The sequence below is a fragment of the Microcebus murinus genome, chromosome 18, assembly GCF_040939455.1.
Source record: "Microcebus murinus isolate Inina chromosome 18, M.murinus_Inina_mat1.0, whole genome shotgun sequence".
In the NCBI taxonomy this organism is placed as follows: Eukaryota; Metazoa; Chordata; class Mammalia; order Primates; family Cheirogaleidae; genus Microcebus; species Microcebus murinus.
In genome coordinates, this window is record NC_134121.1 from 48,063,309 (window position 1) to 48,089,484 (window position 26,176).

At 43.4% G+C, this 26,176-nt stretch overlaps 1 protein-coding gene across 1 annotated transcript in view; it reads right to left on the reverse strand.

Moving 5' to 3' along the window:
• The window catches only part of MARCHF10 (membrane associated ring-CH-type finger 10), an 83,575-nt gene extending 62,535 nt beyond the window's left edge, over nt 1–21,040 (reverse strand). The window contains exons 1-3 of the mRNA XM_012747480.3: nt 20,744–21,040; nt 16,174–16,280; nt 6,696–6,815 (exon numbers count right to left, since the gene is read on the reverse strand). Of these exons, the coding sequence (XP_012602934.1) occupies nt 6,696–6,815; nt 16,174–16,263 (210 nt within the window). The 5' untranslated portion in view covers nt 16,264–16,280; nt 20,744–21,040. The remainder of the gene's footprint in view (nt 1–6,695; nt 6,816–16,173; nt 16,281–20,743) is intronic.
• Between the last annotated feature and the right edge of the window lie 5,136 nt (nt 21,041–26,176).

The following is a 26,176-nucleotide window of genomic DNA, read 5'->3' on the forward strand; positions in this document are numbered from 1 at the left end:
TGTTCTCTGAGGGACAAAGAAGAGACAAGAGCAAAATCACCTGACCCCCAGAGGAAGCCCCAGAAACTCTTCCCAGAGGAAGTTCGGTCAGAGTAGAGGATGCACGGAGGTAGGTCAGATGAGCTAGGGAGGGAGACAGGGGTCAGGCCAACAAAGGCTGAGCACCTTGTGAAGGTGTCTGACCTTGATCCCAAAGACTATGGACAACCACTAAAGAATTTTTAATAAGAGCATCATGATCTGACCTGCTTCTGGAGGGCTCACTCTTACAGCAGCCTGGAAGACTGTCTGGAACAGGTGAGGTAAAGATAAAACAGTCAAGGAAATGACTCCTGCAATAATCCAGACCAAAAAAAAAAAAAAAAAAAAGACAGGGCCCCACAAAGGGAGGTGACAGTGGACAGATTCAAGAGAGAACAGATAAGACGTCAGGGTTTGTTGTGATCGCTGTGAAGGGTGAGGAGGAGCAGAAAGAAAAGGAGGGGGAGTTTAAGATCATTCGCAGGATTCCAGCTTGGGCAGAATAAGGAATTCAGGGAGAGGACACAAGTGGAGGGGAGCTGATGTGTTCAGCATCTTGAGTCTGACAGGCTTGTGGGACCTGCCTCCGTGAACAGAGCAACAGCTCAGATGGAAAACAAACTCAAAGGAAAATTCCCACAGATCCGCGCTTGTCAAACCGTGGGCTGCACATTCCCTCCCCATGACGTGCGCTCCGGCTGGAGGGGCTGGAGGCTGCAGCATTATTGCTCAGGTGCACCTCCAGGGCGTAGAACCTGAGCTGGAGTCAGGAGGGTGGCTGTGACGAACGCCACGCCAGGTGTTGAAGATGACTCACAGCCTCCCCCGGGTGGGGCCCGTGTCAGTTAGAACCAGTGTGTGCCAGTGTGACCCGCCTCATCAGCCACAGGCCCGGGGCCAGAGAGAAGAGAGAGGCCCGGCCCACAAGGAATCCGACAACGGACAGGCAGAAGTTAGAGAAAAAATTAAAAGTATGACTCATGGAACACGTATGCTGTGTCCTAAGCCGTGGTTGCTTTCATGACACTGTTAAGGGTGTCAGTGGGTTGACGTTGATAGATTAATGGGAGAACAACTCCCCAAGAGCCATTTGAAAGAGGAGAAGCTGCAAGTTTCACAGACAGGACAGCATGAATAAACAGGTAATGAAAGGAGCCATGCAAATACACTCAGGTCTTAGGACAACCCGGAATGCAAACCAAGCCAGCCTCACGGACAGCTGAGTCATTGGGGAGCTACTGTTTGCTAGGCGCTGTGGTATGCACGGCATTGTGTCACGGATTATGCAGGGCCAGTTGGGGTCTTGTTTTGTTTTGGGGACTTGACCATAATCCTGAGCAGTGCTGTTCCATAGAACTTTCTGCAATGATGGAAATGTTCTAGATCCACGTGGTCCAGTATGGCAGCCACTGACCACATGTGCTCCTGAGCACGTGAATTGTGGCTAGTGTCACTAAGGAACTAAATTTTATATTTATTTAGTTAGTTTTTTGAGACAGGACCTCACTCTGTCACCCAGGCTGGAGTGCAGTGGCATCAACATAGTTCACAGCAACCTCAAACTCCTGGGCTCAAACCATCCTCCTGCCTCAGCTTCCTGAGTAGCTGGGACTACAAGCACGCACTGTCATGCCTAGATAATTTTTAAAGTTTTTTTTTGTAGAGATGGGAATCTCACTATGTTGCCCAGGCTGGTCTTGAACTCCTGGCCTCAAGTAATCCTCCCACCTCGGTTTCCCAAAGTACTGGGATTACAGGCGTGAGCCACTGTGCCTAGCCTAAATTTTAAATTTAATATTAATTAATTTAAATGTAAAGTTAAATAGTCACATGCAGCCAGTGGCCACTGCATTGGACAGAACAGTTCTAGACCTTTCCTGCCCTCACGTATGGATGGACATTCTGACTTTTTAAGCCACTGCAGATTACTTGAAGAGGCTTTACTTCTTATTTTAATCTCTGGAGTCTGTGTGGATTCTCATGGACAAAACAATTAACGTGATCGTGTTGGGGAGCGGCCTTCTTCCTGAAGCTCCCCTTGCTTGCCGGGAGATTCAGGTGACTTCACTGATGTAAACACCACACTGAGCCAGGCCTGCGGCACTGCCAGTTGCTTCTTGGTATCAGGCTAACTACCTACGCCTCCTTCTGAGGTAACATTGGGGCCCTGGGCCCTGGAATCTAAATATTTAGTTGCTTGGTTGGCGGTGAAAGGACAATAATCCTATTCCTGTTAGCAGAGCAAATGGTGCTCTTGAAAACAGAGGGCGGGTCCCCACCTTCCTTCCCAGTGAAGTAAACGCAGTGACAACGTGTCCTCAGTCCTTGAGGTTTACACATCTGGAACACTGTGCCTTGCAGCAAAGATAAGGACCTTGGACAGATGAGAAGGGCCCATGATCTGCATAGCTCACCCCCCCCAAGCCCCCACCACGTGCTGGGCTAATTTAATCATTTCCATCATCTTTTATGGGGAAAGCAGGGCTTCTGTCTCTTCTCTGAGAGGGACTGAGAGCTCAAAATACTCTCTGTGCCCCAGTCAATCATGGCAGCCTCCTCCAGGCCCACAGCTATCCCGCAGGTACCTGGGGAGGAAGGGCCCTGCTTTCTCCTTATGTCTAGAGCCTGTTTTGCTTTTTAGTCTACTTAACTATTCAATTTCTAGTTGGTTATGTGGAGCTACTGTTTATTTCCCTGTTAAATTCTAATTGGATGAAGCAGTTGACAGGGCTGTATGCAACTCTGAAAAGGGCCTAAAGTTTCATTGCTACATTAGGTTGGTTTTTAGAAATGTGGCCTGGGACTGTGCTGAGGTATTCTAGAAGCCTCAGAACCTGCTCCTCCACTGATACCTGTTGGAACATCATTTGCAAGTACAGCTGGACATCAAGGCAGTTTATGATGTAATCTAATGTTAGTATGCCACTTAAGAGTCTCCTTCATTCTCACAATGCATAATAATAAGTATCTCCTTGATGGGAAACTGAAGGACTTAGAGGTAAAGTGGGTTGCCCGAATTCACACTGAAATGAGGGGCAGAGTTGGGCCTCAATAAATGCTTTCTCCTATGCCAAGCCACTAACTTAGCTATCTGTGGGAGGCACCACTTTAAAGAACATCTTAGCACAGGCTTGATGAGTGTTGCTTTATCTTAGACTGAGATTAGACACAGCCTCTGCCACTGGTTGTAGCAAGGAGGTTGTGTCGTGATGGAGCAGTCATCAGGTTAACTGTGTATTTGGGGACCTGCCCACCTCTAGGCAGGTGTCTGGAAATGATAGCTGCACGCTGGAGCCATTACTTGATGGCAACTGCCTGGTTTGTTCCAGGCTCATCAACATTGTGACAATTTGAGTCCAGGTTAAGGAATGAACAAGTGATGAAAGCTGCAATACAAGTGTCCAAATTTGGTAGTGGCATGCTTCATATAGGGACTGGACAGTGGAAAAATTTCCATGGATTCAGCACTTCACTTTCATACCAGCCACTCCATCAGAGCATGAACCCACCCTCACAAATCTGAGGTGAAGCATTACTTAAGAGTTTTCAGCCACCACAATTTCTAGAAGGAAATGACTTAGAGAATTTCCACCTAGGGAGGACAGCTTTGGTTGGGTTTACACTGTCTCACTGAGCTCTACCTTCCTCTTGCTCCTTTCTCAGTGACTGAAGATCTTTTGTAACTCTGGTGCCTCATGTGACATTCAATACATTGAACTCTGGACATTAGATCTGTCTGGCCTAGGCTCTCCTTGGGAGGTACCCACTTTCTCATTCACAGCCTCCCCTGGGAGACGAGCTCCAGGACCTCCCTGGCATTGTGGACCCTGTGGAAAGAGGTTGAATAAGTTCTGGATCCCCTCAGGCTTTGAGAGACAGCAGGGCAGGCCCAGACTCTGAAGGTTTAAGAACAACAGGATTTGGATAAAAATTGAGGTAGAGGTCCAAACCTGGGAGGGGAATCTCCAATCCAACCCATGATCCTGGAGTTGAAGATTTCCTGGATCTGGTTTGAGTCTAATAAGGGACCTCTGGCTTCATTTGTACCAGGCAAAAGTCAAAGCTATGAGCCAGGAGGGATGGCATTATGAGCACACAAGTGGATGGCTGTTGAGAATGTAGCATTCGGTGACATTTTCTCTCACCCTGCCATCCTCTGCTTTTGTGTCTGGAGGCAAATCCTCCAGTATCCCCCAAAGAATATCTGCAATGCAGAGAGCAAAGCAGAGGTGAATTTCACTGTGAAAAAGTCAGATTTTGCCACTCTTCTTGATAGAGAAGACAGGGCCTTCAAGGCACTTGTACAATCAAGGCTCAAACCGTTGGGATATCATTATCCGGAAAAAACTGACTTTATATAAGCAATGTTTCATGTCCTCTGACACACAGAAGTACAGTGACATAGTGAAAACATGAAAAATCTTGTCCTTATACTTTACTTTAGAGAAATTGCCAGTTTTATGCATTTTACCACATGTTTTTGTCTTTTTAGCGTGTTGCATATAAGTGAATAATAAAATTAAAAGTTGGAAAATGAGATCCATGTCATCTGTGATTACAGAGGCGATTTGACATAATTACATTTATATGTACAACTACGGCCTTTTTTAGAAGAGGCCTGTTTTGCAAAGATGATTTCAAGAATGCATAATTTTTATAGGAGGAAGAATAAAACTATAGGAATTGGACACCAGCCTGTCCCCTAAAGCTGTGAAGAGGATCATAAAACTTCAAGTCCTGAATACACCAAATGCACAAGTATTGCCACACCAAAGCACGGAAACAGAAGAACCTGCTGCCCGTTTGTTTAGGAATTCCAATCTAGGAAGATTGCTACATGCTACTGTTTGACTTAAATTACATTTTTTAATCTGTCCTTGATTTTGTTTCTAAGTGTAAAAATGTGAGAATTTATCTTAATGCTAAAAACGTGTCGTTCTAGCCAAACTAGATTGAATTTTTGGATTAATCTCCCTCTCTAAGTTTAATCAGTAGCAGGCATTATATTTAGTCCTTGACTAACAGGAAAGGATCCAGGCAACGTGTTCTTAGTCTTGACAATATTGTGAGATATTCTCTTTCACCTTCAAACTCTAGGTGAAATATTTTATCATGTGATTTTACATTCCTTAATAGGGAGTATATTTCTCTCCCAGGGATACATCTACATCTATAAACATCAATCATCGATGTTTTTAAGGTGTCCTTTGAACATTAAATAACTGCAGTATGAACAGCCTAGATTAAAAAAGAAATTTGAACAAGAACTTGATTGATGTGAGGTATCCAGGATCTATCTTAGGGATCCACACTACTGATAGGAAAGAGACAGTCCCTCCTCTAGAGTATATTTTAGGCATAAAATATTAAATAGGAATTCATAACAGGCATACTACTCATCTTAAATCAATTCACCATGCTAACAACCAGTATCGAATATAGCTTGTGGTATTTAGCTCTTATGTTGGATAAGTAAAATTCTTACACAGATAAGATCTTAAACATGAAATATGATCGTATAGCTCAGCAGTGCAGAGCACCTTCTCTGGGGTCAGACTGGTTGGAATGGAAACTCCAGTCTACCATGTACTGGCTATGAAATCTTAGGTAAAGTTTCTTTTTTTTTTTTTTTTTTTTTTGAGGCAGAGTCTCGCTTTGTTGCCTAGGCTAGAGTGAGTGCCGTGGCGTCAGCCTAGCTCACAGCAACCTCAAACTCCTGGGCTCAAGCGATCCTTCTGTCTCAGCCTCCCATGTAGCTGGGACTACAGGCATGAGCCACCATGCCCGGCTAATTTTTTCTATATATATTAGTTGGCCAATTAGTTTCTTTCTATTTATAGTAGAGACGGGGTCTCGCTCTTGCTCAGGCTGGTTTTGAACTCCCGACCTCGAGCAATCCGCCCGCCTCGGCCTCCCAGAGAGCTAGGATTACAGGCGTGAGCCACCGCGCCCGGCCTAAAGTTTCTTAACTTTCTATAAGGCCCAGTTTTCTCATCTGTAACATGAGGCAAAGAGATAGAGAGAGAAAGAATAGATAGATATATACATTTATAAGAATTAAATAAGCTAAAACGTATTAAGTTCTTAGCATAGTGCCTGGAATGTTGTAAGCACTCAAACAATGGTGACCATGACTACGGCTATCATTGTTATCATATTGCTGTAATATTGTATGTCTCTTATTCTTTGTTATCATTCTAGACAAAAACATTTATAAACAATTGCCAGTTATTATGTGATGCAGTTATTACTGCATTTTACTCTCTTCCTTCATTTCAAATAAAAACAAGACCCACCAATGCAACAGGTTAGACCGCAAGCCACCACTATGTGCTTGAGAAGGCTTAGAGCCTCCAACTCTTAAAGAGTTACGGCATCTCTGATCTGGATGGTGTTTTGTAGACCATCAGGCCCTTCATCTACAGGAAAGAAGAATGAGGCATCACCAGGGTCAAGTGGGAAGAGCACCCAGCAGGGAGCAGCGGGAGCCGTGTCCAGGATGGGAGCTCCAGGGCCAGCCTCTTCCTGCTCTGGCCTTTAGGATTCTGCAACGTCACCTTTTTGAGTTGATTTTTTTCCTAAGTAACACGCACGCACATGCACACACGCACACTCGCATGCACGCACGCACACGCACACTGCAGCAGAAAAATGTCTCCCAGAATTCTCCTTACCTGTTTGGAAGATGACCCACTCGAAAACCGGAATCTCTCAAAACTTGTATCTGGACCCCAAAACTGATCTCGTTTCTTCTCATTTTGGTCTTTTTTGTTTTCCTGTCGTCTCAAACAAGCCTGGAGAGAGCAACAACAAAAAGTGTTTCTTTGTCTTGTGTCTATGACAAGCTTTGGGAACTTCATGCTTTATTCCAATTGTGAGGAGCATGAAATAAATAATATACACCCCCAGGTATTCATCAAATACCTGTTACTAAGTACAAAGACCAGGAATCACTCTCTCTTCCCTTTGCCCAAAATGCCAGGTCAGAAATGTTAGCCATTGCTTTAACCAATTCAAGCAATAAACACACCAAGAGGCATTTTGCCAAGAATTTACCCAACAGTTGCCTTCTCAAGGAAGGTCAGACCTACTACACCTTGTTAACTCTTTTTCTGGTCTCATTCTCTTCCTAGCTCCTCCTTCTTCCTACCCCTGAGTTACAGGATAACAGTGCTCACATGTCAGAGCTTTAGCACGAGCTGTTCCCTCCTCCCGGAAGCCCCGCTGTTAGATGATATCGGCAAATCCTACCAATCCAAGAACCAGCTCACGTGGGCTTCTTCTTCTTCATTTTTCCTGACTTACTACTCTTCTCTAGGATGAATTAATCGCTGGAGATGCAATGTATATTAATTCAAGCTAACACATGAATACAAAGCTTGAATTGTACATATTTTTTCCTGTTGTAGTTAGCTGTTTGTTTCTGAGCCTGTTTCTCCTGCCAATCAGTAAGAACTCTGCAAGTAAGGAATTTCTCTTATCTTTTGAATCCCTTAGCATCTAGCATTTAATTTCAGTTGAATTGCATTTTTGCTTTGGAGGAAGATATCAGGCTCTAAATGCAAAATAATAAAAATAAAGTAACTGACAAAAACAACTTCCCTATTTTTCTGAACAGAATTAAAATCTGCTACCAAAATATTTCTCCTCCAGTACGAGGACTGAACAAACCCAAAGAAATCATGTACTATGGGGATTTCAACTGATATTTTAAACAACTCAAAGCAGTAAAACTTCTAGGAGTGTCTTTATTTTTTTTTTTTTTTTTTTTTTTTTTTTTTTTTTTTTTTTTTTTTTGAGACAGAGTCTCGCTTTGTTGCCCAGGCTAGAGTGAGTGCCGTGGCGTCAGCCTCGCTCACAGCAACCTCAAACTCCTGGGCTCGAGTGATCCTTCTGCCTCAGCCTCCCGAGTAGCTGGGACTACAGGCATGCGCCACCATGCCCGGCTAATTTTTTTTTTTTTTTTTATATATATATCAGTTGGCCAATTAATTTCTTTCTATTTTATAGTAGAGACGGGGTCTCGCTCTTGCTCAGGCTGGTTTCGAACTCCTGACCTTGAGCAATCCGCCCGCCTCGGCCTCCCAAGAGCTAGGATTACAGGCGTGAGCCACAGCGCCCGGCCCTAGGAGTGTCTTTATACTCGCAGATCCAGTAACCCAGTTCACCTTCGCCCTGCCAGGGCCAAATTATCCACCGTCACAGAAAAGGAATCCAGTGTAAAGACCAATAATATGGTTTCTAAACTAGGCCTGACATCTGCCCCTTAGATTCCTTTGGCATTCTTCCCCCTCTGTTAGAAAAGCATCTCCTTCCGAGATGCGGTAGGACTTACCAGAATTTTAGGCCACGGGGCAAGCCTAACATTATGCTGCAAGGTTAAGAATAAAAATGACCTGATCCCAACAAAACATTTACTACTTGGAATTGGAACAGTTAGTCACACTGTGCTTCCCAACTGAGTTGCAGCCTCCAGGCTACTCCCAGCAGCCAGATGGTCACCTGCAGCAAGTGGAATCCCGGATCCAGGAGAAAGATGCAGTTTCACACAGCCTTGCTTGGGAAGGGAGAATATTCCAAGATGATTGTTTATTTTTTTCTTTTCCCCTCCCATAGTTCATCCCATTTTCAAAAACTATGACATGTAGATATAAGTCACTGTAATAGATACTGGGCAGTGTTTGTCTTAATCATTTAAATAAGAAAACCAAAAGAATACTAGACAGTAACTATCATGAATAAGTTAAACAAGCAAACACCAAACAATAAATAAACCAAGGTAGCCCAAAGGGAGTCAGCTGGAGAACTTAATGAAGTTCAACTAAGCATGTGCCTTTCTTTTTCTGTTCCTTTTATGATGACTTCAGATTGGAGCTTCTGTTTGGGAGGAGCCCTGGCTGGAGTGTTGTTTCCGAAAGGGGCAGATGTCGGTGGTGCCGTCCTAACCGCCCGGTATTAAAGGCGGAGGAACATGCCCACGGGCTGAAAGTGGAGGAGGCAGTGTTAGCAAATGTACGCAGGACCAAGGCAGGGTTTGTGGGATGAACAGAATTCTTGTGGGCTGAGTGTTTCTTGAAAATTCTCTCCAAGAATGCATACGACTTAAATATTTCTTTACCGAAGGGGAGGAGGAATAGATTGGTTTGCAATGTTGAAAAAAAAAAATTTCCCCCTCTAGTTACTTGTTTCTCCTCTCATAGAGGAGCAGGATGACAAACCAGTGGCAAGGTAGGTACTTCCTAATTTTTATTTTGATACGGCTGAGCAATCTTTCTGCGTAAATCAAACATTAATCCTCTCAGTTATAGCTTTGCTGAGAAGGAGCACGGGAATAGAGCCAAATCCAGACTTCCAGTCCTAGAAGCTGCAAAAATCTGGCCATGTTCCCCCTCAGGGGCTAGTTTTCTTTGTATTTGTAAATTGGAATAATTTTTGTCTTTGTTGATGATGCTGTTTCTACACTGGGGGCCCTGGGGAGACACTGGTCTGGGCAGGGTGAAATCCACGGGGGTGGGAGGAGGACCGGATTTTTAATTCATCACCACCAGTGGCCACCCTTCCCCTGGACTTTGAAAACATTCCCCTGTCAATTGCAAGCGTCAGGATTTAGAAGGCTATAAATAAGTTTCTGATCACGTGGCCAAACTGGCTGAGGGCAGTCTTGAAATAGAAGGCTTCAGGTAACTTTTCATTTCTTTCTTCCGTGGAGAATCAGGGTTTCCTACTTCCCTTCCCCTTTGGCGTCACCCCTGCCCCTGTCCCCAACGGCGCATCCCTCTGACTACAGCACACACAGTCAGGCTGCCTTTTGTGCAGAAGCCACCACTGTGGGGGCAAAATGCAGAATGTGCACAAATGCCTGTGGGGGATGACGTGGGTTTTGTGAGTCACTGTAACTCAATCCTGGTAAACACGACAAACCCCAGCTCTGCCACTTTCCAGCATCGTGACCTTGGGCAAGCTGACTAACTCCACTGATTCTCACTTTCCTTGTCTTTAAGAGCGAGATGTCCCCGTCCTGCAAGATTGTAAGGCGCACAGCACAGGCACTGTTGGGCATATGTCAACAGAGTGAACGGCCCATGGCAAGTGTTCAACAAAAGCTGCCCATCGCCACCACCATCAGCACCAGTGGCAGCCTTTTAATTGCTGTTTTCAATCCCATTTTCTGGTTTACTTCTATTTCTAAAGTTCAGCCTTTGCCAAAGCATATGACTCTGATCTTGGTCACAGAAGGAGAGAATATCTTTCTGTTTAGTCCTGAGGTTCACCCTTGTTTTTCTGCCCTGTAAGTAGAGCTGCTTCCCAAGCCGGTCAGCTCCCCAGCCAGCCAACAGAGGAGCTCCTGCTCTTGGTCATTCAGGGTCACACTTTAAGCCATTTTTTCTTTGGCATTACAGCTCTATCAATCCTCAGTTGTGCTCAAAGTTTTTCTTTCTTTCTTTCTTTCTTTCTTTCTTTCTTTCTTTCTTTCTTTCTTTCTTTCTTTCTTTCTTTCTTTCTTTCTTTCTCTCTCTCTCTCTCTCTCTCTCTCTCTCTCTCTCTCTCTCTCTCTCTCTCTCTCTCTCTCTCTCTCTTTCTTTCAAGACGATCTGTCTCCCAGGCTGAGGTACAATGGCATGATCATAGCTCACTGTAGCTTTGAACTCCTAGGCTTAATCGATCCTTCTGCCTCAGCCTCCCAAGTAGCAAGGACTACAGGCGCTCCACCAACCCCAGCTAATTTTTTTTAATTTTTATTTTTGTAGAGATGGGGTCACACTATATTGCCCAGCCTGATATATTGCCACTATATTGCCCAAGCTCCTGGCCTCAAGTGATCCTCCCACCTCAGCCAACCAAAGTGCTGGATTACAGTGTGAGCCACCGCATCCGGCCCTTTTGTCTGATCCTTCTAGTCATTATGTGACTTTAGAAGCCATGTGTCACAGAAGCACTTCCCAGCCTTATAGCTCTGGTATAAAAACTATCATAACTACGACCCAACTTTATGTCTCAATCCATAACACATCTGTTCCTCTAAATCTGGAAGCATTTTGAGAAGTGAGAGTTGCCACTGCCTTCAGTTGGTTCTTTTTTGTTATAGTTATTATTATTATTTTTTTACAATCTAATATACATTATGCAGAGTTTGAGGTTTTAATTGTCACTGGTGACATTATTAAAGTTCAGGAATGTTAACAGGTTAAAAAATCAAAAGTTTAAGAACAGTTTGACATGATATTACATTTCCCTCAAGCTGTTTATTTTTCTGTTCTGGCTGTGAAGAGTAGAGCAACACACACCTCGACGAAGGTGGGCCAGGAAGAGGATCCGCTCCTGGATTCCTATGGAAAGGGGGTTTTAATTATTATTATCTCCATTCCACCTTCCTGAGCGAGCCCCAAACCCTTTCCACCTGGCATAAAGTCACCTATCATGTCCTTGAGCAAATTTATATCATCATGTTTAGTTGTTTGATCTGCACTTGAAAGAATCAAGATGAGTAAGTGACATGAAATGAAACCAATTTGAACACATTTAATAGATTACAGAAAATCATTCTGAAATGCCAACTGTAATCTTCCCCTCCAGCTTTCTAGTGAAAATTTAATGGCTAAATTCTGCCTCCAGTTACATAAACACATTTGACCCTCCCCATCCCCCCCAAAAAAGCTATGCAGCATGAACACTGTTGAAGAAATAGAGCCAAATTCTGAGACGGCATATAATTATATACTAGTTACCAGATTCTGAAATAGCATGTAATATGCCAAATAGATGTTTATTTCCTCTTGTTTTCTCAAAAGGGTCCCACCCAACCACTGAAAAGAGTAGTATCAAAATAACTCAGGGTGGGTTTATGCCTCCTTGCTCGCTGCTGGCACACAGACCTGCAAAGGCACTGCTAATTTGGTGCATACCAACCCTTGGCGTATTTTAGGCTGTAGCAGCAGCGGATTACACAGGAGGTTTGTAAGGGCTTCAATTTGAGCCAGTTCATTAAAGGTGAGTCAAGCACAGGAAGGCATATGTGGCAAACGTATAGGATTTGGGAGTCATAGCTAGTTATTAGGTCTCACGCTATTTTACACCCTAAAATAGGGAACCCTGGTATGCAAAGTGGGTCATTATACCTTGAGTGAAAGCTGGGATTTCCAAGAGAAGTAACTGGCTAAGCTCACCAATGATCCAGGGTACCAATATCCACCCAGCACAAAGCTGACCTTAGTAAATTATCTAAATCCACATGGGCCATATTTGGCCTTTATTGAAAGGTCACGAAAGTCACACCATTGCTTCCTAAAAGCCATTATGTTAAACCCTTTCTGGAACAAGGTAAGCAATAGGTTAAATAATATAATTAAAATTCTTTGCTGTTCTCTTTAAAGTAGTTATGGTGGGTTGCTATCTACTTATTTCAACAATACTTAGAACATCTTAAAGACAACCATATTTAATTTTTGCAGACTCTGTGGTGAATGGTTTTAAAAATGCTCAATGAGAGTGGATTTGACTTTTAGGAATAGTCACAAGTCAGCTGGATCTGAGTCTGATCGAGTTGGTGGTCATGTTAGGTAACGCCCGCTTTCATGAATGACAAGACATTTGGTTCAACACAGAAGAGTGAGACTCAGCCCTTGCCCTTAAGAAGCTGTGATCCAGTTTGAGAGGAAGTCACACAAAAGACAACTGCAATGCAGCTTCATCAGCTCTGTGCAAGAGGCATAAAAAGGGTGCTATGGTGTTGGGGTGATGGACATGTTCTAAAACTGGGTAATGGTTATGGCTGCGAACTTGGTGAGTTTACCAAAAGTCACTTAATTGTACAGGTTTAATTTTATATGTAAATTATAACTCAGGAAAGAAGTTTTAAAAAAAGACCACTATATGTACTACTATGTGAGTACAGAAATTCCCTTTAGTTCTAAATTAAAACTGTGATCCTCACCATGCTTGTCAAGAGAAGAAGGTAAAGAAGGGGAAAGAAGTCAGAAAAGGGGTGAAGGTGTAGGTTAGTCTTGCTGAGGTTCCCGGTCTTGGGTCTGCCTTTAAGTGAGGAGAAACAACTGCAGGGTGTCAGGTATTCCAATGGCATTGTCCAATTTACATTTCAGATAGATTTCAAGAAAACAATCTGAAAGATGACTAGAGGAAAGGAGACCGGTTGTAAGGATATTGTAAGAGTCTTGGAAAGCAATTAGGGAAGTGGTGACAACAGGATAAAAAGGAAGGTACAAGTTCCTGGGCTCTTCGGTAAACTTGGCAGGACTTGGGAACTGGTGGGATGTGGATGAGGAGGAAGAAGAAGGGATCAGGGAGGCTTAGATCGTCCAAGCGGTGACAAGGGATGGACATGTGGAGTGTTGGACCTGAGATGCCTGTATGACATCCAGGTGGAAATATCCAACCTGCAGGTGCACACATGATTTTGACACTTTGTGGAGACCAAGGATCATTAGCATAGAGGGGTGGTTAAAGCCATGGTCGGGGATGAGCTGAGTCACAGCAACCTCATGAATTAAAAGAAAATTGTGCCAAGGATGAAACCCTAGGGAAATTAACATTTGAAGGGCAGAGAGAAGAAGAGGACGTGGAAAAAAATGGAGAAGAATGCGAGAGAAATAGGAAGAAGATCAGGAGAGTGTGATGTCAGCCAAAGAAGTAATGTTGAAGGAAGAAAGGAACAATAATGTCAAAGGTAGATGACGCTTCAGAAAACAAAGCCTGAACAGGTGCCCACTGAATGTGGCTACTGACTTTATGGAGAACATCTTCAGGGGAGGGGAGGGGAGGGGAGGTGACAGCCTAGCTGCTGCGGCCTGGGAGATGTAAATGTGTTTGTAGCAGAGCTAATAATAAGAAGAGAAAGGTCAAAGCTACAGACGAGAAGCCTGGGGATAGGAGGGCCAGGAGACCAGAGGGGCACAGGCCAAGACCTCAGGCTGGGCACCCGCAGGAAGAGGGTCACTCCATCCTCTGAGGCTTGGGGGCAGGTGGTGTGTAGCCTGGAATGAAGGGGAGGAGACCGAGTGGGTTCCCACCTGCTGGCCTTGGGTTCTTTGTTTTGTTTCACGTGTGTGCGTGTGTGTGCGTGTGTGTGTGTGTGTGTGTGTGTGTGTGTGTGTGTGTGTGTGTAGGTGAAACAGGGAGGGGAGTTCTTTGTTGAAAGCATGGGGGTTGGGGGTTTGAAGAGAGTGGGAAAGCTTAAAATAGCGCTGATAACAGAGGGAGCTGATGGACAAGTAAGTGTGTTGACGTGAGTCATCCTTCATTCTTTCCTTTCCCACCCCGCCTCGCCATCCATCAGCAAGGGGTCTGTTCTGCTGCTATTTCCTGGGCCCGGCTGCTTCTCACCACCTCTATTCCTAACACCCTGGTCCAAGGCACCATCATCTCTCTTCAAAAATTCTATCACAGCTTCTGAACGAGTTTTCCTGCTTTCTCTCTTGTCCCTTGCAGTCCTTTCTCCAGACCACAGCCAGAGTGATCCTTCATAAAATATAGATCAGATCATACTACTCCCTAGCTTAAATCATCCAGTAATTCTCATTGTGATGAGAATAAAATCTAAATGACAAGCTTTGTCCTGTGAGACCCAACATGATCTGGCCCCAGCCAGGCCCTATCTGACTTCTTCCTTCCCCTGGGTTAATGTGTTTCAGTCACTCTGGCTGCCCTTTGTTCCCTCCAGTGCTCCAGGCTAGTTCCTGCCTCAGAGCCTTGCACTTGCTTTCCTTCTGCCTGTGATGCTCTCTCTGGTGGGCTCTTTCCCGAAACTCTCCTCCACAGCCAAATGTCACTTCCTCAAAGAGGAAGATGAGTCCCTGTTTGTCTAAAGGAGGATCACCACCACCCCTATTACCTGTTTGATTTTCCCTAGTCTTTTTATCCGTAACTGGAACTATTTTATACATTTATTTACTTGTGTGTTACTTTTTCTCAATCCTAGAAGAACAACTCCGGGAGAGCAAGGACCTTGTTCAGCACATAGTAGGCACTTAATAGACATCGGTTGAACGAATGAATGAAAAGGCAGTGTTGAAAGCCCAATAGAGATTAGAAAATAAAACTGCAACGGCTCAAAGCCACACAGTTATGTGATTTTTCTCTACTGAGGACCATAAAATAATAAGATTGATTTTTCCTATGTGTCTGTTCTGGAGACAATTTCAAACGAGTATTTCCAAGCATGAGCCAGGTGGCAGAGACATCTTTGTGAAAAGTACACAGACTCCCAGGGTGACCAGTTCAGATGTTTAAGTTCTTATTTATTTTACAGAAATTTCCTCGATTTTATAGTCTTCTTATATGTGGCTTGGCAAATCGCAGGAGGAAATTGCTGACGCCATTTCTAGCCCCAAAGCTAAGCCGTATTATGCAGGTGAAATCAGGTTACTGAGATAGGCCTGGTTTCCTTGGTGACCCGGGAGGTTCGGTTATATTTGAAATTGCTAAGAAGAAGAAAAACCTGATAACAGCAGTTCTGTGTTTTCCTTGGGGAAGGAACACTTTTCAATTCTCAACCGAGGCTGAGAACATGCCTCCTAGACTGGCGAGGCTGAGCTTTAGCTGGTGGGATGAGTGACGCTTTCTAACTGCTCCCAGAGTCCCACAACCCAGTCTGACAAGTTCTTCGTCCTATGCCAGCACCCTGTAATTGCATCACGACTCCTCGGGCTCCCTGTTTGTTTATGCCTGTAAACACTGTAACTAGGATGATGATAGTTAGCCTATTGTAGAATGTGCTAACCACCTTTCTTCTTGTGGGAATGACAACAGAAGGGCATGTTACTTTATGAATGGTAGGATGACCAAGTTAGCTCCTTAATGCCTTTTTTCTTCTCAGTGAGTTTGTCAAATGTGAGCCCTAATGCCATTTGTTGACAAATGCTATGTGCCAAACACTATGTTAAACACCTTAAAAATGTTTCTCTCATTTCATTTTCATGACAATATTATGAAGTGTGTACTGTCGTCATACCCATTTTACAGATAAGGAAACTGAGACTCAGAGAGGTGAAGTGGCTTTTGATAGTCACATAGCCAGTAAGTGGTTGAGTTTGGGATCTTAGAAAACCATGATGCTTATCATCTACTGATACTGTATTTTGAATTCTCTCTAAATACTGTAAAAGAAGGTGGAAGATTATTCTTGCTTTCTACAGTTACCTGGTATTCAGAGTCCACCTTATGCTGCATGTCTCGCAGATATTGAACATCACTGACGAACTTCTGCCTGTCCCTTGCTTCATGCAACATGATTCTTAATCCCCGACCTGCATATAAAAGATAAATAAATGTGCTGTGATAGACTCTTTTGTTGGACTGCCATATTTGGATTTATTTTAATATAATTGCATTTATTCTCTTATTAATCTAATCCCCATTGTCTGAAAGGCACAGATGCGCCTTTCAGATGGCAGGGACTTCTTGTGTTGGTGTCAGTACCCTTATAGTCCTCCTGTTCCAGGCATAAATAATGCAGCCACGTTCACTGGGGCTCCAGTGATACCGTTCTGGCTATTCACAGGGAGCTAGATTGACAGACACCTGATTCAGAAGCATTTCTATAACATGACAACAAAGAAAAGCTGAGAATCTAGCTAAATTAGCAATGACCAGAGTCATAAGCCTCTGCTTGCTTAAATTCATTTATGCAACAATGACTGTACCCTTATTCCAACCTGGGCACTGTGCGAGGTGCTGGGATATATTATAGCAACCAGCAAGGCAGACATGACTCCTGCCCTCGTGTTTCTTGCAGTCTAGAGTGGAAGACTGGCATGGGATGGGGGAAACATAATTATAAATATATTCCATTGGGAATGCATGATAGCCATCCAGATGCAATGAGATGGTGACCAGACTTGGGTAGCAACAGTGGACAGAAAGAGAAGGAGGCAGAGCAGGGGGAGGAGAGGAACAGGGGCAGGGAGAGGGGATCGTAGCTACTGTTCCCTGAGCCTCTGGAAGTGCTAGGCACTGTTCTAAGCATTTACACATCTTAATTCATTCAATCTTCATGACAATGCTATGAGGCAGGCACTAGATCTTTATTTTGCAGGTGAGGAAACTGAGGCACAAAGGTATTAAGTAACTTGCCTAAAGTTACAGAGCAAGTTAAGTGGAAGAGTTGAGATTTGAACCCAGAGGGTCTTACACTGGTGCCCACACTCTTAACCATGACGTATTCAAGGGAAAAAACCATCAGGACGTGGTGATCACCGGGATGGGGAGAGACAGGAAGTCTGGAGGAAGCTGCCCAGGTTTCTGGCTTGAACAACTAGCTGGCTGGTGCCAACATTCCCTTCAGAAGACAGAGGAGGAAGAGCAGGTTTGAGGAGAGAGCATGGAGTTGGAAGTGTCTGGAGTATAGCAAATGCAGATGTCAAGGAAGCAGCCAAACACAGGGCTCTGGAGTGGATTAGAGAGGTAACAGGTTGGGCATTGGTGGGATTCTGGAGACAACTGAAGTTGAAGGAAGAATGGGTATTGAAAAGAGAAAGAGGACACGGGGCAAAACTGTGAGGAACGCTAAAATTTAAGGAACAAGTAACTGAAGGGAAACCCAGCAAAGAAGCCAGACAGGCAGGAGGAAAGCCAGGTGGGCGCCATTTCAGACATGCCGAGAAGAGAACGTTTCAAGGAGGTTCTTAATTACCATGGTGAGAGCATGCCGGAGGGTGACGGGGCTGAAGATGGATTGCAGCAGGTTGCGTAAATGGGAGGCAAAGGACCAGAGGCGACACTTTCAAGAAGTTTGGCTCTAACGGATGCGGCCTAAATTTATGACCAAAATATTTAAGCTCACAAAGTTATAAAGTGGCACTGTTAATAATGAGACTGAGTGCTAGGGCTCATCTGCAGGGCCATCAAAGTCCCCAAACGATTCCTGCTTATTGCCTAGTGAAGCTCTTTCATTTACTTCTACACATATATTTTGATAACTAGTATGTGACAAAGGCTGCTCTAGGCTCTGGGGAAACAGGTTGGGACAGTTGATGTCCCTATCCTCAGGTGTATACATTCTGTGGCTTTCCCTCCCTCCTCCAGTTTATTCAGTTGTGTAGATATTGGCAGAGTCAGGGTGTCCCTGACTCATGGTGACCTAGTGTCTGGTCTGGTAGTTATGCAATCTCACGAGGCTTATCGTGTAGCCCTGAGCATTGGGAAAACTTGTGCTAGTCTCTCGGGGGTTATTTTCTCTCAAGTATAGAAAGTTGGTCTTTGACAGTCAGAAGCTGAAACTACGACCCAATATGTAGTTCCACAGTCTACATATAAGCCCTAAATTTTGTCTCTGAGCATATTAACAGTCATTTATGGGATTATATTTTAAAGGATCACTTTTAGCTTTTCATAGGAATTTGTACCTGCCTAGAATAAAGTTACATTCCCCTCCTTTGCAGAAAACGATGGTGGTAAAACAGGCAGGAAGATGAGTTCCTGCTGCTACTGTTGGAAAGAGAAGCCTGTCTGAATATTAATCAGGCAGAGAACATAAGGATTTATAATATGTTAATATTATAATATGTTAATGTTATAATATGTTAATGATCACAAATGGGGCACCTCCCAGAGTCCATTTGGATGATGCATTTGGGTTGCAAAGTTAACATAGAAAAACCAGCGAATCTATCATGGTTTTAGTGCAGTGTTACTTTAAGGAGGTTTCTAAGAGGCATGAAATGACTTTGTCTAAATAGGTAGGAAGTAACACTATTTGAATTACTTGCTAGGTTACCTCTGACTTCACAATCATCTACCAAACAAAGGACTTTAAAATTGCCTGCAAAAGTCTCTTTTCCCTCCCATAAACTCTTCATTATATTGTATTTTACAATATTTAGAAGCATCACAGTACCACATGTAATGTCTTATTTAAATACATCAATACTTTGTGAGATTAAACAAATCCAATGAGTACCAAGGAAACAGGGTTATAGAGATAGACCAAGGTGGTAGGTTACCTCACCGTAGGCTGACATTCTCTGTGTTCACTTGAACTTCATACTGCACTGCAAGTTTGAAAAACTGACCAGGATAAACAAGAAACAGAAATAACTGTATGGAAATAAACCCACATGAGATAATGCTTAATTCATGGATCTCTGCTTTGTGGGCATACTCAAGCAGATGGCCATTTGAAGCCAAGAACTTTTCCTCAGCAAATACAGACAGGTGGTGTGGGGAGGGGAGGGCCGGTGATGATAAAATGTGGACAAATCGTATGTTTCTAAAATAGCACTCTGTATCCTACTGCTCACCTTTGAACTGCTTCTCAATTTAAAAAATCCACTCAGAGTCATGTACACTTCTGTTCTAAGTCTCTGGCGATAAGGTACTGTGCCAAATTTGTGCTTTAGAAATCAACATAAGAAGCCACATCAAGTAGGAAGAGGGGAAGGAGAAGGGAGTAGAAGCCATGGGGGGAAGGAAGAACGAAGTCCTGCTTTGCTGAAGACAAGAGCAAATGATTCTTCTGGGCCTTAAAATTCTACGTATCTGTGAAATTTCAATGAGGAATATTCTAAGAACTTTGTGACATACACACATCTGTCTAGTGTCAATTCCCAATGAGTTCAAACCAACTTTTCTTGACTAAGGGGAACAGTATCTGATGGCAGAATATATTTTTCAGTTCTCTAAAAACTATATGTATTGTATACATATATATGCTGTCCTTTTGTTCTATAGCCAGCCTTGTCAAAAGAGCTGATGTGAAGGGAGCTCTTTTTAATAACAAGCCATTTTACTGTTTTGTTTTTTTTTTACTATGTTCTTATATTAGAATTATGTCATGAAAGTGAATGTTTTACTGGTTCAACAATAAAGGAAAATGTAAATTTAACCCTTTCTTTAGGCTGAGGATTCCTATGACATGAAGTCTAAATGGCTATGTTAATACAAGACAATCAGAGTTACAAAGCCCCCTTTTCCACAATTGGGTGCTTGGAGGATTTCAGGAGACCTATTCAACCTTTTCCTTAATTAATTAATTCGTAATGACGAAAATTAAAGGATTTGTTTAAATCTTAGTTTAAAAAAATCTTGCAGTTTTAAAATCTTAGCTTATAAAAATGTCTTTAAGTATAAGATCAAACAATGATCTTATCAACAATCTTATTCACTCCCTGAATACTGTGACTGCACAGAAAGAGGGGAGGAAAAGCAGGGGAGATGGGGCGATCTTTCAACTCTTCCAGCAAAATTGGCTTAGGAAATCGAGACAGAAGGCAGTGGGGAATGGGCTTGATTTTGGCGGCAACTCTTCATTTTATTGTAAAATTACGAGAGATGAGCGGCCACACATTGACCATCAAGCTCAGAAGAGAAGAGAGAGACACTCCACGTGTAATTGGGAAACTCTGGAGATGAAACGTCACAAGTGTGACAAGCAATTCGGTGCTATCGCTAATAACAATACCAACAACTTCACACTCAGAAGCCCAAGGGGCCACCGTCTGGGTACCCCTTTCCTGGACTTACAGACCAGTGAAGTCTTGGGGAAGTTAGGTGCAGGGCGGGTGCCCGTGTGCAAGTGACCACCGTCTCCCAAACCTGCCCCTTTGAGGCAGAAAAAAATTGGGACTGGGGTCCGCCGGAGGGAGAAAGCGGCCGGGCCACCAGGCTTCACGCCCACTTCCCTCCAGAATCTTCCAAGTCGGAGGGAGAGCGTGTACCCCTCCCCCCCCTCCCCGGAGGACCGGGCCGAGGCCCAGGCGGGGCGGCCGGTTACCTGGCGGGTCTGCCTCTCCTCCCCTGCCAGGGGCTAAAGGGGCGGAGCGACGGGGCGGGCGGGCCGGTCCAGGGCGGAGGAGCCGCCCATCAAGCGCACGGGGGCCGTCCCTGAGCTCCTCTTCCTCCTCCTCGCACTTCTTCCCTCCCTCTACCGGCCCCTTTTCCTCCTCCTCCCCCGAGGCAGCTTTCCGCGGCGACGGCCGGCCTTTCTGGGGCGGAGGCGGTGGCGGCGCCTGCCCGGCGTCCTCTCGTTTCCTTGGCAACAGGGCTCCTCCCTCCTGGCGCGGGGCGTGGGGGCGGGGCGTGGCTGCGGCCCGGGCGGTACGGGGTCTGGACGTGGGCGCCCGCCGGTTGCCGTGGGAACGAGGCCGGATGCAGTCGGGAAGGCAGCGCGGTGATGGGCAGAGGAGAGATGCTCAGGGGGGAGGCGGGTGGGCTTTGTCTTGATGTCCAAGCCCAGACCCAGACACTGAGGCCTTCACTCCTTCCCTGAATGGGTGCTGTGCTTTATAAAGAATCAGATTAGAAAACGAGAGAGGAAATATTTTTAATTGAATAAAATGATATTAAAAGCAGCACACGGAAAGAGGGAAGTAGTCTTGGAGTTCAAGCTCTGCAGGAGATATCCGAAATGCTCGGGTCCAACATGAGAAAGAAAAAAATAAGTGATTAAGGGAGACACCAGTAAGTGGCAGAACGGAGACCAGAACCCAGGCTTCTTAGTTTTCAGTCATCTTTGCTGTCTTTCCGAGGAAAGAGGTGCTTAGAGGCTTAGACCAGTGCCCACAGCTTTGAAAGGAAGAGACCAGAACCTCAGCTAGCCTCACCTTCTCTCTGCCAGGTTTTTTCTTTCCGTGGCATAATTAGGCACTCAGCTTGCCAACTGATGTCAAGTTAGGGCTTCTTTGATTGGATGGAGAATAGGTGAAAGGAGAACAGAAAGTCTTGGACCTTTCACACTGATGAAAGAATCCTTAGGTGTCTGTGGCTTGCGTGTCTTCTCAGCAATACTGCCACTGTCTAGTTGGTGGCCATGTCCCCCTGCAGTATCACATCACTCTAGTCTCATCACCATCACCTAGTTTTGGGCTCCATGACTTCCATGAACCTGCTGGAGCTCCATGACCTTTTGGGCAGCTCTATGACCTAGTTTGGGGCTCCATGGAATATCATAAGGGCCTTCTAACCACACCCTGGGCTCCTGTCCTCCACACCCTATCCCCACCATTTCCCTTGTTCTATAAACAGCATGTATCTAATGTCATTGATCCCCTGTGTAAGAATCTCTCAAAGATTCCTCTCTGCCTGTGGAATGAAGTCCAAACTCTTGACTGCGACTTTCCCTTTGTCCTCCCCCAGGTCTTGGTTTCTTGGTTTTTCTCCTTCAGTGCTTCTTCACTCATACTTCAGCCAGATGGGACTATGTGTTACAAACTGAACACTTTTCCTTGCCTTCACACCAACTTCTAAGACATACCCTGAGCTGGGCAGAGTCTAGACAAAACATACTTAGGTGAAGTGTTTCTTTGGGGCACTTTCTCATCTTCACTGGTCCTCCATCAGTCCCTAGGACCTTTCCATCCCCAGTATCCCAACCCACATTCTGATCTCATTCTCAGCTGACTATCAAATATTCCTTATTAAAGGATTAGCTGATAATTGAGGCATTAACTGATAAGGATTTTAACCCAAGAACTCTCTCCATGGCTTTTGCCTTTCAAAAAAAATGCTTAAAGATGTAAAATCTTTAAGATGCACTGGGTTGACACTGTATAGTGAATTGATAAGTAGAGAGCATGTTCTGTTGGAGCCAAGACCCAACTCAAATAAAAATAATTATAATGATTCATGATAATTATTTATCATTATTGATTAACACAGGAGGAAGTTGAAGTCCAGGTCCTCACCTGGTTGAAGAGAAGTGATATGACTAAGAACACATGGTCAATTCCAGAACCAGGGCTTAAAAGTAGAACTCTCCATCCCCAATTCCTTGATGTTGCCTACTGGTCAGAAAAGCACTTTGGTACATATTGGACCCAGACTTTTCTCCTTCCACTTTAAGATCTATATAAAATAATACTATCTTTCTCAAAAGATTGTTGTGAGGATTAAATGAGAAGGGACAAAGCATTTAACATCATTAATGGCACACAGTAAGCACTCAATAATTAGTAGCTTTGCTTTCTAAGGCATGTTTTATTTAATGCATGTAAGTGTTAACCATATATAATTTAAGATTTTTAAATAACAAGGCTTGGAGAAGTCACTTCATATCTCAGTTTTAAACTCTTCTACATTTCAAGTGTTTTTGAAAATTAAGTTCTATGAAAAGAATCATGGTGCCCTTGAAAGAGGGTGATAATGCCAAAGGTCAGCCCATGAAAACCCATAAAGCAACTCCAACTTTAGTGTTTGATGAGTAAACTTAAGCGAGGCATGTAAATTATAAATATGATAAGTTCTAGCATTAAAAAGCAAAGTGCTTAAGAAGGGAAATATTAAAGTAGAGAAGAAAAATAATTCCTAGTTGGGGAAAGGACCCTACTTTTCATTACTTTCTGCACACTGTCCCTGGTAGAGATGAATAAGTAAAGCAAAAATTAAGACTTAAGTAGATAGTGGATTCCAATGATTGAGATATTTGGTGTTTGCAAGTAAGCATTTTCCTAGTCTATTCCTCCTGCTATAACAAAATTCCTTAGACTGGATGCTTTATAAACAACAGAAATTTATTACTTACAGTTCTGGAGGCTAGGAAGTCCAAGATCAAGACATTGGCAGAGTTGGGGTCTGCTCTGCTTCATATATAACAACTTCCTGTTGCATCTTCATATGGTGGAAGGAGCAAACAAGCTCCACCAAGTCATTTTCCTAAGGGCACTAATCCCATTCATGAGGGTGAAGCCCTCATGACCTAATCACCTCCCAAAGGCCCCGCCTCTTAATACCCTACAATGGGGATCAGGTTGCAGCATGAATTTTGGAGGGACACAAATATTCAGACAGCAGCAAGCATCAGGAAGTTCTTTAACTCAATTTAAGAGTTCTGCAAAGACTAACTTCAAGTAGAGTGTGCATTAAGTTTTAGAAATAACATTTTTGAAGAAAATATTTAATCCAGTGCAAAGAGTAAACTGTCCAGAAGGGTAGCTGGACATTCTAAGTCTACCAAGGTTTCTGAGACTGGGATGTCCAACCGCCTCATGGAGACCTGGCCTAGCTACTCAGTTGAACTGGAGCAACCCACCCTCTCTGTCTACCTAATATGTCCTCTCCCTAAGGGAGATTCTAACTGGGTCTCTTTGTCACCATCTAATCGGGAACTCACCTACTGGGCATAGAGCTTTATGCTGAGTGACCTCAGAAGCAGATGGCCTCCCTCACCTACGATTTAAACATGGTCCTTTTGCCTTGGGCTTTGCCCTGACTAATGAGTTCCTGTTCTTATCAGTTGAGGCCAATATGGTGGTGTTGCCTTCATGCAGCGCCCATGGTGTGAACCATGGCAGTTTGCAAAAAGAATCTCTAGGAACAGCTTTCCTAAGAAGGGAACTGTGAGCATGTTAGTCCTTTAGAGCTCCATAGGTTCTCCTCACACACCCTGGTGCAAGGCATTCACCTGATTCATTTTAAAAACAGGCTGATGACTTATTGAGTATTCAGGCAGCTGTTGTAACATTCTGCATTTATCCTATGGCTATTTTTGGCCAGAATGTGGGTATGCAATGTGACAATCTCTTAATGTCACCCATTAAAAGTAGTCCTATGTTGATGTCATTGAATAGAGAGTTTGGTAGGCTGTTTCAAGGTGAGCCTTCTGGACTATATACATGTATACAGTTGACCCTTGAATAACATGGGTTGAACTACAGGGGTCCACTTATACTCAGATTTTCTTCTGCCTCTACCAGCCCTGAGACAGCAAGACTGATCTCGCTTGTTCCTTCTCCCCAGCCTACTTAACATGAAGATAACAAGGATGAAGATCTTTATAATAATCCTTATGATTTTCTTAATAACATTTTCTCTGGCTTACAATGAATGTTCTTGGGGACTTTGTTGAAAATCAGTTGGCTATAAATATGTGGATTTATTTCTGAGTTCTCTATTCTGTTCGATTGATCTATGTGTCAGCTTTTATGTTACTTCCATGCTGTTTTGGTTACTATAGCTTTGTAGTAGACTTCGAAGTCAGGTAGTGTGATGCCTCTAGTTTTGTTATTTTTGCTCAGGATTGCTTTGGCTCTTCATGGTCCCATATTAATTTTAGGATTATTTTTCAATTTCTGTGAAGTATGTCATAGATGTTTTGATAGAGATTGCATTGAATCTATAGATTGCTTTTGGTAGTATGGTCATTTTCACCGTATTAATTCTTCCAGTCCATGAACATGGGATGCCCAAAGGAAAAAAAATGGAAGAATTAATATACACACACAAAATATGTATATATTTTGATGATGGTCATTGAAGACCCAGGATTTGGTTCTTGGTTTTGTAGTATGAGAAAATACATTTTATTTAATTCAGAAGTGACCTTTTTTGGAACTGATTCCTAATAATCCCACTCAGAGGAGACAAATTTGTTCTCTACCTGGATAAGTTATCATTTTATCTCAGAGAATAAAGCTGGCAGGCTGACCCTGGTTCTGTGCACAAGGTACTTCCTCCCAGTGGAAAGGTATCCCCAGGAGATGAAATTAAAGATCAGAAGATTTGATGAATATTAAATTACATGTAAGGGATGTTATTACTTAAGGGATATAGCTAGCAGATCGAGGAGGCCTTAAGGAATAGCCTTCCTTCCCTCTAGGGACATTTCAGTCTGAATAACTGATTTGGATATTTACCCCAAAGCTTTTGAAGACTTTTACCACATTTTCATTTCAGTTAACTGCCTTTTTGCTCAACTTCAAGGGACCATTTCCCTTCTATTTATGTCATTAACATCATATTATGAAGTTGAAAAAACCTGTGTTAAAATCCCAACGGTGGCACTTGCTATATCATAGTGATCAACCGATGTCACTCTTTGAACCTCAAGATCCTCATAGTTAAAGTGAGAATGATCAGAGCCTCCTCAATGAGTTGATGTGAGGATTAATGAAATTGTGTCTATAGAGTTTCTGGCATTATTCCTGACACATAGTAGCTGCTCAACAAATAGTGGCTACCATCATTATTTACATTATATATATAAATTTAATTCTCCTTGCTGAGATTTTAGAACACCCCAAAGTATATTACCAATAAATTTATTAAACATCTCTAAAGGCTCATTACTTCTTTAAAACATTAACCTTATGTTATTAATGTCATTGTGGGTAATTTTATATTGATTATTTTTTATCCTGAATTTCAGAAAGTGACATTTTATGACCTCATCTCTAATTGTGAGGGTGTATCCTGTTAGAGGCTTGCAGCCATC